Raw genomic sequence first — 14571 nt, 5'->3', positions numbered from 1 at the left:
TCAACAAAAAAAGCACAATATTATACCTTTTTTGTAAGGTGAACCAACAACAACCAAAGCTTTATGATTTATTTATCTTGCTTTCCAAGAAACCACTATACGAACATGAAAATAAAAAGAATCAGTCGATTAATCATAAAAATAGAAATTCGGAATACAAATAAATTTTTTTGTGAACATGATTAAAGAATTAAACGTAAAACCTCAATAAAAAAGCACAATATTATACATTTTTGTAAGGTGAACCAACAACAACCAAAGCTTTATGATTTTTGGATCTTGCTTTCCAAGAAACCACTATATGAACAGAAAAATAAATAGGATCAATCGATAATCATAAAAAACAGCAAGATCGGAATACAAATATAAATTTGAGAACATGATGAAAGAATTATTGAAATTGATAAAAATATAAATTCAATAGAAGAGAGTTTTTTTTGAGAACATGATTAAAGAATTAAACTTAAAACCTCAACCAAAAAAGCACAATATTATACATTTTTGTAAGGTGAACCAACAACAACCAAAGCGTTATGATTATTGGATCTTGCTTTCCAAGAAACCACTATATGAACAGAAAAATAAATAGGATCAATCGATAATCATAAAAAACAGCAAGATCGGAATACAAATATAAATTTGAGAACATGATGAAAGAATTATTGAAATTGATAAAAATATAAATTCAATAGAAGAGAGTTTTTTTTGAGAACATGATTAAAGAATTAAACTTAAAACCTCAACCAAAAAAGCACAATATTATACATTTTTGTAAGGTGAACCAACAACAACCAAAGCGTTATGATTATTGGATCATGCTTTCTAAGAAACCACTATATGAACAGGAAAATAAATAGGATCAGTCGATGAATCATAAAAAACATCAAGATCGGAATACAAATATAAATTTGAGAACATGATTAAAGAATTATTGAAATTGATAAAACTATAAATTCAAGAGAAGAGAGTTTTTTTTTTCTTTGTTGAGTTATGGTGAAAGCAATCGATTGTATTTATAGTTGTGAATGACCTATATTTTTAGGGTTTCCAGTGAGGAGGTGTATTGTCTACGGGTTTTTTTTCGTGCAGAAGCTCATTAATCTATAAACAATCTAAGCTCATTAATTATCTCAAATCTGTAGAATTTATAGTATAAAACAGAACTGTAGTTGTAAAAGGATGTTTTCCAGGAAATTTAGGGATTAATTTAGCAAATTCTATTTGTGCAATTAACTTTTTATGCAATTAGATTATTTCTAATCCGATTTTTGATTTATTTTTAATGCGAAAATAGGTAATTTTACGTCCAGGGGCAAAATATTTCAACGTGAAGGGCAATTTCATTAATGGTATAATGGTAAAATTTTGCTGAGATTGAACGTGGGACGTTTTCACTTCTCATTTAATATAATTGATATTCAATGAATAGGAAAAAATGGTATCAGATGAGATGATATGTACCCTTTTAGGTGCATGGTCCAAAACAATTCTGGCTCTCATTATAATTCCAAATTTACTCAAACCTCCTAACACCCCATAGAAAAATTCTGAGTTTAGCTTTGCGAGCATGTTAGTATTTCACCTTTCCCTGAAATAAAAATATCAAAAAATCAAGCAAAAGTTGAGTTCTCACTACCATCAAAGGGTGACTGTGAAGATCGTATTATTTATTCCACCAAAGGGTCACTTTACCCCACACCAACACTTGCTTGCATCTGAAAAGGCATATGCCGGCAATGGATCTGTTAAAGAGAGGAAGGTTATCACTAAACTCAACAGGTACTGAGGTACAATTGCACCAGCAAGTTACACAAAAATCAACAAAAATTAAATTACAGATATAATAGTGGAGCAAAGTATAGTAATGATTGCTACCTTAGTACCAACATCTCTTCTTTCTCTAATTTAATAACGAAGTATGTCAAAAGTCAAAACTGCCTTTTTGACACCCTTTCTTCTTGATACGTTCTGGCAGGGCAAATAAACCGACCTGAAGCTGAACCATATTCCATTTCGCCAGTCATTGCCCTTGTGCTAGAGGAACATGATTCCAGACGTTTCTGCATTTTCTCTTCATCATCCTGTATTTCTTTCTGCTTTATCCTTATTTTGGCTTCTATAACCCATTGCTCGTCCATGATTTTGTTCTGAGGTTAAGTACTCAAATATATCGACAGAAAGAAGAAGAAGAACGATCGATTTTAACAATGAAGAAAAACTATTATGTGTCCACCTAAGATTAAAAAAACTGATTTGTACTAATTGTTATAATTTGATAGGATAAAGATTTTTACTGAAATGTCAACACATGCTTAAAAGTTGAGGCTGGGGTGTCATGCTGTGGAGAGAAACACATTATTCTTTTATTGTATTGATAGTTATCATACATTATTACATTACGTGTTAATTTCAATAATAATTTTTTAGTCACTTGCATCACACACAAACTTAATTAGTCTGTTTTATAAACAAAAAGCAAGTAATTAAGATATTTTATTTCATTGAAGAGCATACATATCTCTATGCTAGTAAAAACATAAATTCAGTTTCAAATTGCTGATCGATTTCTATCATTTTGTGCAACAACATCGTCCATGGACACAATTTCCATCACGGTATAGTTTGAGAATACAGTCATGAAAGCATTCAAATGTTCCATACCTAATCGTGCATGGTACAAAGCATACATCATTTTTTGATGTCTCGATCACTGAAACACATATACAACTTATGTTACGGTAAAATATACAGACACATACGTAAAATCGATTTTAAAATTTTTCTGAACAGAAACTATTCAATAGTTTCTCTTAGAATGACCAAAAGCAACTAGACAATAACAACATACCCGATGAAGCCAAACCATTGGAGTTGGACAATGAGTTTGTTAGTATCACTACAAGGAAAATAATCACATAAGCTTTTGTGATGTTCATTATTTGTTTTCGTACTGTAAATTCTGTGGTGTCATAAAAAAAATAGTCTCGTTTTCAAATAGAAAAGGAAAGAAAAAAAAGAAGAAGATGCTGATACTTCTCAGTTCTGTAGAGAAAAGTTTTATATATAGGATTTGTTAGTTGAGAAAAGTCTTAATTTTTCAACCTAGTTATTTATTTTGTTTGACCATATGAATCTTCCATATATGCTGATAATATTATTTTGATGGTAAGAATATATTCACATATAATTGTTATAGGAAATATACAGTCTTTTTTTTTTTGGACAAACAGGAAATATACAGTCAAAAAACAACATTTGGTAACTATTTAAGTAATGTTTGGATCAATTTGAACTAAAGAAATATAGAAAAATGGAGAATCAGCTTGTGAGAGAGATATTTTCAATCTATATATACATTTTTGGAGATACTTATGAAATAAATCCTGAAGTTTCAACATATTTACAATCATGCTATTGGTATTAAATATTTATATTTTATAATTTACAATTTATTAAGTTATGATAAGGTTTCCTATATTTTGTAAACAATCTATATATACATTTTTGGAGACACTTATGAAATAAATCCTGAAGTTTTAACATATTTACAATCATGCCATTGGCATTAAATATTTATATTTTATAATTCACAATTTATTAAATTATGATAAGGTTTCCTATATTTTGTAAACAATTATTCTCTCATAATCTCAACTTTCCAAAAAAAAATCGGAACTACTAATATTTGCATTAAATACTAATTTGATAATTAATTAAATAAATATAACTTTCCTTAAACTTGAAAAAAATTTCTTCCTAATCAAAGTAATAGTATTTTTGCGGGTTAAAATCATTAAATCTGTTGCGGGTCAGAACTTCACATGGCGGGTTAACATATATTATCATGTTTTCACCATTAAAAGAAAACTAGAAGAATTGAATTAGTAAAATGTTCAGATATCCTAATCCTGTAAACTCAAGCGAGACATATGGATGCAGACTATATACTCACATGGGTTTTGTAGGATAATTTTTTTGCGGATTAAAGTCAATAAATTTGTTCCATAACCGACCTGACATTACGGGTTTGAACTAACGCTAAAAATATTGATTTATTTCATATATTATAGATTTTTAACTCCCAAAATAATTAACCATCCTACGAAACCCACGAAAGTATATACATGTCCGCAACCGTTTCAGTACATGCATTTTATTAATTTTTAATGGTATAAATCTTTTAACTTAGAAAATATTTAAAGAAAAACATAACTAATATTAATGATAATTATTTCAAAAATAAATGTACATATATATACTAAAATATTTAAATGTTTCAGAAACAGAATAAAAACAAAAAGAGTCCCGCGGTATACCGCGGGTTCAGACCTAGTTTTTCATTAAGTAGACAGAATCCTACAATTAATATTAGTGAAAAATGAAAATACACCGTTTGACCTGAATTTGTTAATTAATTGCTAGACTAAGACTCTATTCTATCTTATTACTAGATTGAAAAATATAATGTTTAAAAATGTTATTTAAAATATGATTAATGAAAAATATAATGTATGAAATCAAGATTAAAAAAATATAATGTTTAAAACCTATTCATTTAAATATGATTTACAAAAATATAAATATATAAAATATAGGGAAATTACCTAGAATATTACATAAAAGTACGTTTATTACTATAACAACACGTTATGATTTCTGAGTTACTCAAATAATACAGAAAAGTTTGATTATTACTTCTAAACCAGGGTTGTGTGTTTTATTACAGTAATGTCATTTACTAATTAAATTTGGTTGGAAAAAAGACGAGATTAATTCTTTCTATTTGATTCATCTTCTTCGACAAAATCAAAGCACCTAACAAGTGGTATCAGAGCAAGGTTGAAGATTATAAAGGTGGTGGTTTTCTCTTCTCAGGCTAAAGTTTTCACAAGGAATCCGGAGATCCTTACTTGGTTTCTGAGTCTAGGTAGCTTGTGCTGTTCTGAAGGTTTACGGTCGTGGAATCTAGTTGCATATCTGAGTATTGTTTTGGTAGTGTGTGTTGGGGTCTGTTGTTTGAAAGGAACTCTTCTGGTTGGGTTACCAAGCTAGGTTGTGATCAGATCTAGTAAGGACAAAGTAGATGGAACCTACTCATGCTAAGTTCGAGGTTGAAAAGTTCGATGGAGAAGGTGATTTCTCAATATGGAAGCATAGGGTGTTAGGTCAGCTTGAACTGCTTGGCCTGTTGTCAGTCTTGAAGATTGATGAGTTAACTCCACCTGAAACGGAGAAAGAAGATGAGTAAGATCCAAAGTGGAAAGCTAAAGATAGAAGAGTCAGAAACTTGATCGATATGAGTGTGACAGACATGGTTTTGAGAAAGATTATGAAGAACAAGACCGCACAGGAGATGTGGAATACGTTAGAGTCTCAATACCAAGACAAGTCATTACCAAACCGGTTCTATCTCAAGCAACGATTCTACAGTTTCAGGATGGAGGAAGACAAGAATCTGGACAAGAATTTGGACGTTTTCAACAAACTTGTTTCAGATCTAGCTTGTCTTAAGGTGGAGTTGAGTGATGAGGATCAGTCTGTTATCCTCCTGAACAGTCTACCATCACACTTCGCTCAACTAGTTCATACTCTCAAGTACAGAGGAGGAAAGGAAATGATCACTCTGAAGGAGATCGTTCAGTCAGCCTACTCTCTCGAAACGGAGTTGAAGCAAAAGGGCAATTATTTGACAAAGACAGGAGGTGAAGGTCTCTTTGTACAACAACAAAAGCCCAAGTTCGAGAAGAAAGCAAATCCTAAAGCTAAACAGCAAGGTAAAGGCAAGGAAAAGGAAAAACCAAAAGCTAAGAAGACTTGTTGGATTTGCGGAGCTGAAGGACATTTCAAGAAGGATTGTCCAAAGAAGGGCCAGATAGAAGCTGGTGTTGGACAAGCTATTGGTTCTGAACCAATGATGTTGACAGCCTCAGAAACACTAGTACGAAAAGGATGGATACTCAACTCAGGCTGCTCATATCATTTAACCTACAGGAAAGATCTTATGTTTGATCTTGAAGAGATAAAGGGAGGAAAGATATTGATGGGGAATGATTCTTACTGCGAGATTACGGCTATAGGGAAAGTAAAGATTGTCAATCATGATAACTCAATTGTCATATTAACAAAGGTCAGATATTCACCTACTGCAAAAAGAAATCTGATATCTCTCGGTCAATTGGAAGCACAAGGCTGTTGGTTTCAGTCAAGGAACTTCAGACTAAAGGTTTTCAGTGAAGATACAGAAGCTCTGGCAGGTGACTATAAGGATACACTCTATATCCTCGATGGTGAAGCAATAATCGAGCAAGCAAACTCAGGAGTCGAAGTTGGAGATCAAGCCATGCTTTGGCATAGCAGCTTGGGACACATGAGCACAAAAGGGTTTACAACAGTTAGCTAAGAAGGAATTGATCAGTCTGGATAACGTTACAGAGCTAAGAGAATGTGAACACTGTGTTCTCGAGAAGTTTCACAAGCAGTCGTACAAAACTGGGAAACATACATCGAAGGAGAAGCTCGAGTATGTTCACTCAGACCTGTGGGGATCTCCAAATGTGACTCCAAGCCTATTGAAGTGTCAGTACTATATTTCATTCGTAGATGACTTCTCAAGAAAGGTTTGGGTGTACTTCCTTAAGACAAAGGATGAAGCTTTTAGCAAGTTCGTTGAGTGGAAGGCAAATGTTGAGAACCAGAGTGGAAAGAAGCTTAAGACGCTAAGAACAGACAATGGTCTAGAATATTGTAACAAGGTATTCGATGATCACTGCATGACTCATGGAATCATGCGACACAAGACGTGTCCATACACTCCTCAGCAGAACAGAGTAGCTGAGAGATTAAACCGAACAGTACTGGAGAAAGTCAGAAGCCTATTAAGTGAAACAGAGCTGAGTGAAACGTTTTGGGCAGAGGCAACGTCAACCGTGGTGTATATGATAAATAGAACACCATCCACTCCTCTAAACTTTGAAGTGCCGGAGCAAATCTGGTCAGGATCGAAACCAGACTATGAACACATGAAAAGATTTGGATGTTTGGTGTTCTATCATGTTGATCAAGGAAAACTTAAGCCTAGAGCTAAGAAAGGAATCTTCATGGGATACCCACAAGGAGTCAAAGGTTACAGAATTTGGAGTCAAGAAGAGAGGAAATGTGTCATAAGTCGAGATGTCACATTTTGGGAAGACAATCTCTACAAAGACTTGGTAAAGTCAACTACTAGCGGATCGGAGAGGGTTAGAGTTGATTTACAAGAAGAAACTCAAGGAAACGAGTTGTCGAAAGATCAGGGTGAATCCTCAGCTGGAGGTGGAGCTCATCAAGAACAAGAAGCTGGAAATGAATCAGGTCAAGAACCTGAAACGGGAGGATTACCGTCTGATCTTGAGAACTATCTCTTAACAAGGGATAGAGTAAGGAGAACCATCAAGCCACCAAGCAGATTTGATGACTGTGATGTCGCAGCTTATGCACTAACTATGGCTGAAATGATAGAGATTGAAGAACCAAAGACTTATCAAGAGGCTATGAGTAGTAAACATGCTGAAGAATTGAATGGTGCATCAGATGAGGAAATGGCATCACACGATAAGAATCAGACTTGGAAACTGATTGAGAGACCAGAAGGACAGAAGGTAATTGGGTGTAAGTGGGTGTTCAAGGTTAAACCTGGAATAGAGGGTGTTGAGGAACCAAGATTTAAGGCAAGGTTGATAGCAAAGGGGTACGCTCAAATTGAAGGAATTGACTACAACAAGGTCTTCTCACCAGTAGTAAAGCATACCACCATATGGCTAATGCTGTCTATTGTTGTCCAAACAACCTGGAGCTCGAACAACTAGATGTAAAGACAGCCTTCTTGAATGGACATCTTGAGGAATGAATACTCATGGAACAACCCGAAGGTTATCAACAGGGAAACAAGGTATGTTTGCTCCTAAAGTCCCTGTACGGTCTCAAGCAATCTCCAAGGCAGTGGAATAAGAGGTTTGATACGTTCATGAAAGGAAAAAAGTTTACAAGGAGCGAATATGATTCATGTGTATACTTCAAATGTTATGGAGAGGGAAAGTATGTTTATCTACTACTCTATGTGGATGACATGCTAGTGGCGGCTAAGGATCTAACAGAGGTTGAAAAGGTGAAGTTAATGTTGAGTAAAGAGTTTGAAATGAAGGATTTGGGGCCAGCTCGAAGGATCCTAGGAATGGATATTATTAGAGATCGAAAGAACGGTACCCTGATACTGTCTCAAGAGAACTACATTGAGAAGATTCTAAGAGGCTTTGGTGTTACAGAATCAAAATCAGTGCAAACACCAATCGGGTGTCATTTCAAACTATGTAGCACTCCTAACGAAGACAGAGCTGAAATGGAGCTACAGATGAGGAACAAACCTTACTCCAGCGTGGTTGGAAGCGTCATGTACGCGATGGTAGGAACCAGACCAGACATTGCTCACGCTGTGGGTCTTGTAAGCCGGTTCATGAGCTCTCCTAACATAAAACATTGGGAAGCAGTTATCTGGATATTAAGGTATTTAAGCAGAAGCTCAAAGTGTTGTTTAACATTCAAAAGATCCAACACATTTGAGGTTGTAGGGTTCTGTGACAGTGATTACGCAACTGACCTGGATTGGAGAAGATCTATTACCGGCTATGCTTTCCAAGTCGGAGGAAATACAGTCAGTTAGCATTCAAGTCTGCAAAAGATAGTCGCCATGTCATCAACAGAGGCGGAACATATGGCTTTAGCAGAGGCTACCAAGGAAGCTTTATGGCTTAAAAGAATTACCAGTGAGTTGGGTTTCCCTCAGGAGACGGCCGAGATCTTCTGTGACTCACAGAGCGCCATATGCTTAGCCAAGAACAACATCTTCCACGAGAGGACAAAGCACATCCAGACTCACTATCATTTCATCCGAGACGTGATTGCAGAAGGAGATGTGGTCGTAACCAAGATTGATACGAAGATCAATCCAGCTGACATCCTCACTAAATCCTTGCCGGTGAAGAAGTTTGAGGATGGAAGAAGTGATTTGAAAGTTTTTCGGAACTGAGACTAGCTCGTGGCGATCTAGGGTTCCGGCGGTTCAGTCGGAACGGGAAAGGAAATCGACAAAGAGATTTGTCAATCTCTTTCAGGTTGTCGGAAGTGAATCGAGGTGGAGAATGTGAAGTGTCGATCCAATTCCTTAGTGGACCACAACTGAGGATAATGGGCCGAGCACTTAGAGAAGACAGGCCCACGAAGGATTCGAAAGTTGGCAACGGTAAACTCTGGTCAGCACAGTTCTTTGTCGTGATTTGCAGTGTACGGTTCTTGGTATTGCTGGCAAAAGGATAAGGTTTCAATTCACCTAGGTTAAGGTGAGCTGTCAGAGGTGTCTCCATCAAGAGTATAAAAGGGGGATGAGCTGCGAGAAGCAGCCAACACAATAAGAATTAGAACGAGAGTAGAAAGCAGGTTAGATCTAGAGAGTGGCTTGAGAGTAAGAGTAGACTTATCTTCTTTCTCGGTTGTATAGCCTCTCTAGGGTGTTAAATCTCTCCTGGTCTCTTGTACTCAGATTATAAACGTTCAATGAGACCTTGTGAGCTGGTCAGTTAGCTCACCAAGACGTACCTTAGCCGGTGTTTGGCTTTGGGAACTTGTAATCCGTGTGTCGTCTCTCTCTCTGCTTCTCTTTCTTCTTCTGCAAACAAACAATCACAAAACAGAGCATCGTTAGTAAAGAAGTCAAAACACCTAACAATGCTGAACAATCGAATTCATGTAAAATGTTTTTTTTTTTTAGGACGGGGATGTGTTATGGATCTCGACCGGTTGGGTTCGTTTATTTATTATTTTTTTATGTAGCTCTATTTAGGCCTGGGCATATTACCCATACCCGAATTCCGAACCCGAATCCGACCCGAAGTAACCGGTTCGGTACGGGTACGGGTTAGTGATAATATCCGATCGGTTTCTATCTTTTACTAAATCGGATATCCGTACCCGATCGGGTAATATCCGATACCCGATATTAAACTGAATACACCCGAACATATATACACATTAGCAATAGAATATTACAAATCCCTAATCCCCTTTCTTCCTTTCCATTGCCGATTTGATTTTGATTCACCCACCGCCATAGCTAGATTCAACTTCCCTTTTCCAAAAACCATTCAATCGATATAAGACCCAATTCTTCAAACTGGAAACCCTAAATCTCCAATATCATCTTCTCCGCCGTCTGAAAATCCTCGGAGGCAATCACAGGTACTTTTCTTCTTCTTCTTGTTCAATCATAATCTGTAATTATGTCTTCACAAGATTTTCTGAATGTTATTTTGCTCAGCAAAGTTTGCTGCATGTTTGATTGTTTTTATCCTCTTATTCAATCGTTTTTTTGTTTGTAATCTGTAATGTTTTGGTTTTTTTTTTTTGTTGTTGTAGTTAGTCTATGCTTCTTCTTCTTGTTCAATCATAATCTGTAATTATATCTTCACACAAAGATTTTTTGAATGTTAATTTGCTGTAATGTTTGCTACATGTTCGATTGTTTTTTTTTTGTTTTTTTTGTCAACAAGATGACTATGGTTTTAATTGGTGAGTTTCATCTAATCGCATGTCACATTTTTTGGTTCTTGCTATTGAATACTGATGTAATTCACATTATATTTCACAGGGACAGTTGGAAGTTTATCTTCAAGATTCTTCAAGAATTTTTAGTTTCAATCTCTTAGTCACATTCTCTCTTCTATTTGAACGATCTATCATACTCTTTGGTTTTGGTCAATTTACTCTTTAGTTTTATATCTTTCTTCTCTTTGATTTTATGTCCTTCTATTCTACTACTCTTTCTACGTTTATTGGATTAATGTCATGAAACTCTTTATTGGATTCAGATTTCTATCTCTTTTACTCTTTCTTCTCTATGTTTTTATGTTTGTAGTTATGTCTTTATTGGATTCAGATTTCTATCGGGTTTATTATGGGTTTTCTATGCAATTCAGTTTAAAATAACCAAACACCATTGGTTATATGATCTTTATATCGGTTTCGGGTATTACCCGAAATTAACCGAACCCAATACTAACCGAACCGAACCCGACCCGATAATAGAGAATACCCGAACGGGTTTTATAACTCCAAACCCGAAAACCCGAAAACTCGAACACCCGAACCCGGATCCGAGCCAGAATCCGAATGCCCAGGCCTAGCTCTATTTTGCATAAAGAGATATAATTTGGGAGAGATTCTGACCTAATCTCTGCTTCTTGAGTAATTGTAAGACCGCAAAGTCTTAATACTCAACGATATTGAATGGCTGCACCTTCTAAAGAAGATTGCCTACGTACCCTTTAGAAGGGATCAAGCCACACACGTAGTTCTAAACCTTTAATTCTCTCTCTCTAAAAACTCCTAAGTTATGCCACAACTTAGCATCTTCTTATATAGAGAAGAGTTTCCTAATCTCAAAAGGAAATCTTACATATTTAGATAACTCCTAAATATAACACTTTTCCTAATGTCTCTTGGTATAGCGTATTGCTCAAGCTATCTTCAAGCTTATGCCAACATTCTCCCCCTTAAGCTTGAATTCTTCTTTTGATATATCTTGAACTCCCATAAAATCTCTCATCTTCTTGAACTTGATCCTTTCCAAGTGTGTTCTGCACCATTGCTCTCTTCTCATTTAAGAACACGAGATTATAAAAGACTCACTCTTTTATTGCTTTAGAAAACTTACTCAAAAACTAAAGCTCACACAATCTCTCTTAACCTATGTCACGCCCAACAACGGTTCTCCGAGATTCTCTTAATCTATGTCATAACTCAACATAGATTCTCCCTTTTTTATTGTGTTATATGCCTTGCGATGTGCAAACTTCACTTAATCCCAACTTGAATCACTCAAAACTGTTCCATTTCTCGTCTTTACTCCACTTTTGATTTTAAATCCCTAAAATCAATTATGCCCATATTCTTCTATCTCCCATGGGATCTATCATCATCAATTACAGCAAGGTTCTTATACTCTTCTCCTGATCGCCTCGTAATCCGTTTCCCATTTACCAATACCCAAAATCGAGACAGAATCACACTTCCTCTTCAATGTTGCCTTCGAATCAGAATCGGAACCATTGCTTTCGGTTTCCGACTTCGATTTTTTTTTTTTCACCTTGCTTCGCTGTAACTCCACTAGCTTCTCTTGACAGGACTTTGTTGCAGTCTCGGTCATTAATCTACGAGTTTTGTCGTCTTCAATCACAATACTCTCGCGCTCAAACTTAACTTTCTCAAGCTCTTTCACAATTGCTTCAATCATCTTTCGGATTTTAAAACGCAAGTATTAAGTTCCTCTCCATGTCTCTTCTCTACATCAAGCACCTTACCATCCTTTTCTCTCTCGAGCGCCATCTGCTCAAGCGCATTGCTTAGCTTTCCAACGTCTAAGACTAAGTTTCTCGTTAGTCTTACCCTGACCATCACAATCGTTTTGCAGCACAGAGATGAAACGCGTTAACTCATCATCCTTTTGATCCATCTCATTCTCATCACAAAAAAAATAGATCTTCGGTTTCTCGCTTCAATCCATCGATTTCCGTCTTCTTCTCTTCAATCGTCTTCTCCAGAACAATCTTCTCCTTCTTAACCCCATCAATCAACTCTTCACTCATTTTCCTTTTCCAACTCGTCTCGTAACTCAGTTCCCTCCGAGCTATAGCGAGCCAACTCGGTCTCTAACTCACCCTTAGCCTGAACAAGCGACTCAGTCTGATGTCTCGTCTCTATAGTCTGCTTTAGAAGAATCGCGTTGAGAGACTTCAAGTTCTGGAGTTTCTCCTCCAAAGAATCTTGGTGTTCTACCATGGAAGATTGCCGGCTAAGTACCATCGGTTTCTTTAAGAGAGCTTCGCCTGTCTCCAATTACTCCTGCCGACTAACTTATACAGGTTCTGACATAGCTTTGTCGCGAATTTCCTCCGTTCAGTTTCTTTGATTAAGATTTTACAATCTCAACCAAGACCTTCTCCAGATGGGCTGCAAAATTTCTTTTAAGAAAACCAGGCCTATATAGGCCCATTAGACAAAGAAGATACATCACGAGCTTTTCTTTCTCCTTTATCTTCACGACGGTGACACCAAGATACGACTCCTCCAACTTCGAAATCGACCAAACGATTTTTACTAGAGCAACCTCCGGTGCCGGCGAGTCTCTACTGCCGTCGGTGAAGCTTCCGTCGTCGGCCTTGGAGCTTCTTCCTCCACACTTTGACATTGATTTCAACATCATCTGCGATTTTCGGTGACACTTACTGTGGTGACTCCATCTCCGGCGATTTCGCTGTTAATTGCTGGAACTCACGCTCAAACCATCACGACCCTGACCGGTGAGCTTCTCCCACCACGACTCTTCCCGATTGCAAACTCAAATCACCATCTGTGCAGATTTCCGGTGACTCTGCTGTCGTTGTTTCTAAAGTCTCTTCTGTCACCGAGAAGATCTTCTTCCGGCGCCGTCTCCGTTTCCACGACGTCTCCCGGAATCTACTTAATCACCGAAGTTACAAGCACAGAGAAACACCAAAGCCCCTGCAGAAGCTTTCTGATACGATCTCAAGATAAATACTGGGCTTTAGTGGGCTTTGGCTAATGAGGCCTTTTACGTTTATGTATTTAGAGTAACACCTGATCTTTGTGAACGATTATCGAAATTAATCAAAACAATGTCATCTTCTTCCTTCGTCGTCTCTCTCTTTCTTCTTCCTTCTACTCTCTGATTTCTTCACCCCAATCTCTATTTCTTCTGATTCCTCAACTCTTTCTTCTACTTCTCATCTCAATTCCGTTATCTCCTTGGTAAGATACTTCGGTACTTATCACTTTCTCCGCTTCTTGCTTTTCCCTTGTTCTCGAGAACCCACACATGCTTCTACTTTGAATAAAGCTCTCAACTTCTAATCTCTTGTCATCTCCGTTTCTGAGAAGACCAAGCTCTCAAACTTTTTTTTTGAGAAGAACAAGGTCTCTATCGAATCCTTATTCCTCTGGATCTCTGCATCTCGAACCTTAAAGTTCCAACGAGCTTCCTTCGTTAAAAAACCACGTCTGTCTCAAACCTTAACTCATCCTCTCGCTTTACTTTGCTCACTAGATTCAGAAACTTAGAACCCATTACCTGAGCATACTTCTTCTCTTTTGTGCTTTCATCAGATCTGGGTTATACATGATCGTTGACTTTCTTCACAAAGCTTGAAACTTTCTCTGTAAAGTTTGCTCCTTTACCGTAAAACCTTCAAAGAATCTGATAAGCTTGAGCCTTTCCTTTGCCAAGTTTCCTTTGCCTTCAAAGAATCGTGCACCTTTTTAATTTTTTTTAATTTATTATATTTGTGATCACAACTCACTTGTGATCGTTTCCTCTTCGTTCTAAGAAGAACACCTTTTCTTCTTTCTCACGCCAAGCTTGCTCCTTGTCGTGATTAGGTTTAATGATCAAACTCTTCTTGATCTTTTAACCACAGCTCTGTCATCCTTCTCCTTGATCTTTTTTTTTTTTTTTTTTTTTTTTTTTTT

The 14571-nt window shown here is 36.6% G+C and overlaps 1 protein-coding gene and 1 long non-coding RNA gene across 3 annotated transcripts in view; both read right to left on the bottom strand.

Annotated features, from left to right (window-relative positions):
• On the bottom strand, positions 2531–3015 carry LOC109126599 (putative defensin-like protein 56). Of its 2 annotated transcripts, none has more exons than XM_019230295.1 (2): positions 2845–3015; positions 2531–2727 (listed from the first exon to the last, which is right to left on the bottom strand). In XM_019230295.1, the coding sequence occupies exons 1-2, from the start codon at positions 2934–2936 to the stop codon at positions 2571–2573; spliced, it is 249 nt and encodes an 82-aa protein (XP_019085840.1). In that variant the 5' UTR covers positions 2937–3015; the 3' UTR covers positions 2531–2570. The 2 variants fall into 2 exon arrangements, with proteins under 2 accessions (XP_019085840.1, XP_019085841.1); XM_019230296.1 differs by having other exon boundaries at positions 2531–2710; positions 2849–3015.
• LOC109126648 overlaps positions 11208–14571 on the bottom strand; it is a 4404-nt gene continuing 1040 nt past the window's right edge. Inside the window, exon 2 of the long non-coding RNA XR_002033550.1 lies at positions 11208–14063. This is a non-coding gene — a long non-coding RNA (uncharacterized LOC109126648). The remainder of the gene's footprint in view (positions 14064–14571) is intronic.

Source organism: Camelina sativa, chromosome 9 (assembly GCF_000633955.1).
Source record: "Camelina sativa cultivar DH55 chromosome 9, Cs, whole genome shotgun sequence".
NCBI classification, from domain to species: domain Eukaryota; kingdom Viridiplantae; phylum Streptophyta; class Magnoliopsida; order Brassicales; family Brassicaceae; genus Camelina; species Camelina sativa.
Note: the sequence above shows the minus strand (reverse complement) of the source record. Positions and strands in the feature narration are given on the sequence as shown.

What these genes read in the sequence shown, in the direction of transcription:
- LOC109126599 (XM_019230295.1), bottom strand. Translation starts at nt 2,936, where the DNA reads ATGAACATCACAAAAGCTTATGTGATTATTTTCCTTGTAGTGATACTA. An exon ending in GGTTTGGCTTCATCGGGTAT is followed by an intron (nt 2,728 to 2,844) that starts GTTGTTATTGTC and finishes CCGTAACATAAG; the next exon opens with TTGTATATGTGTTTCAGTGA.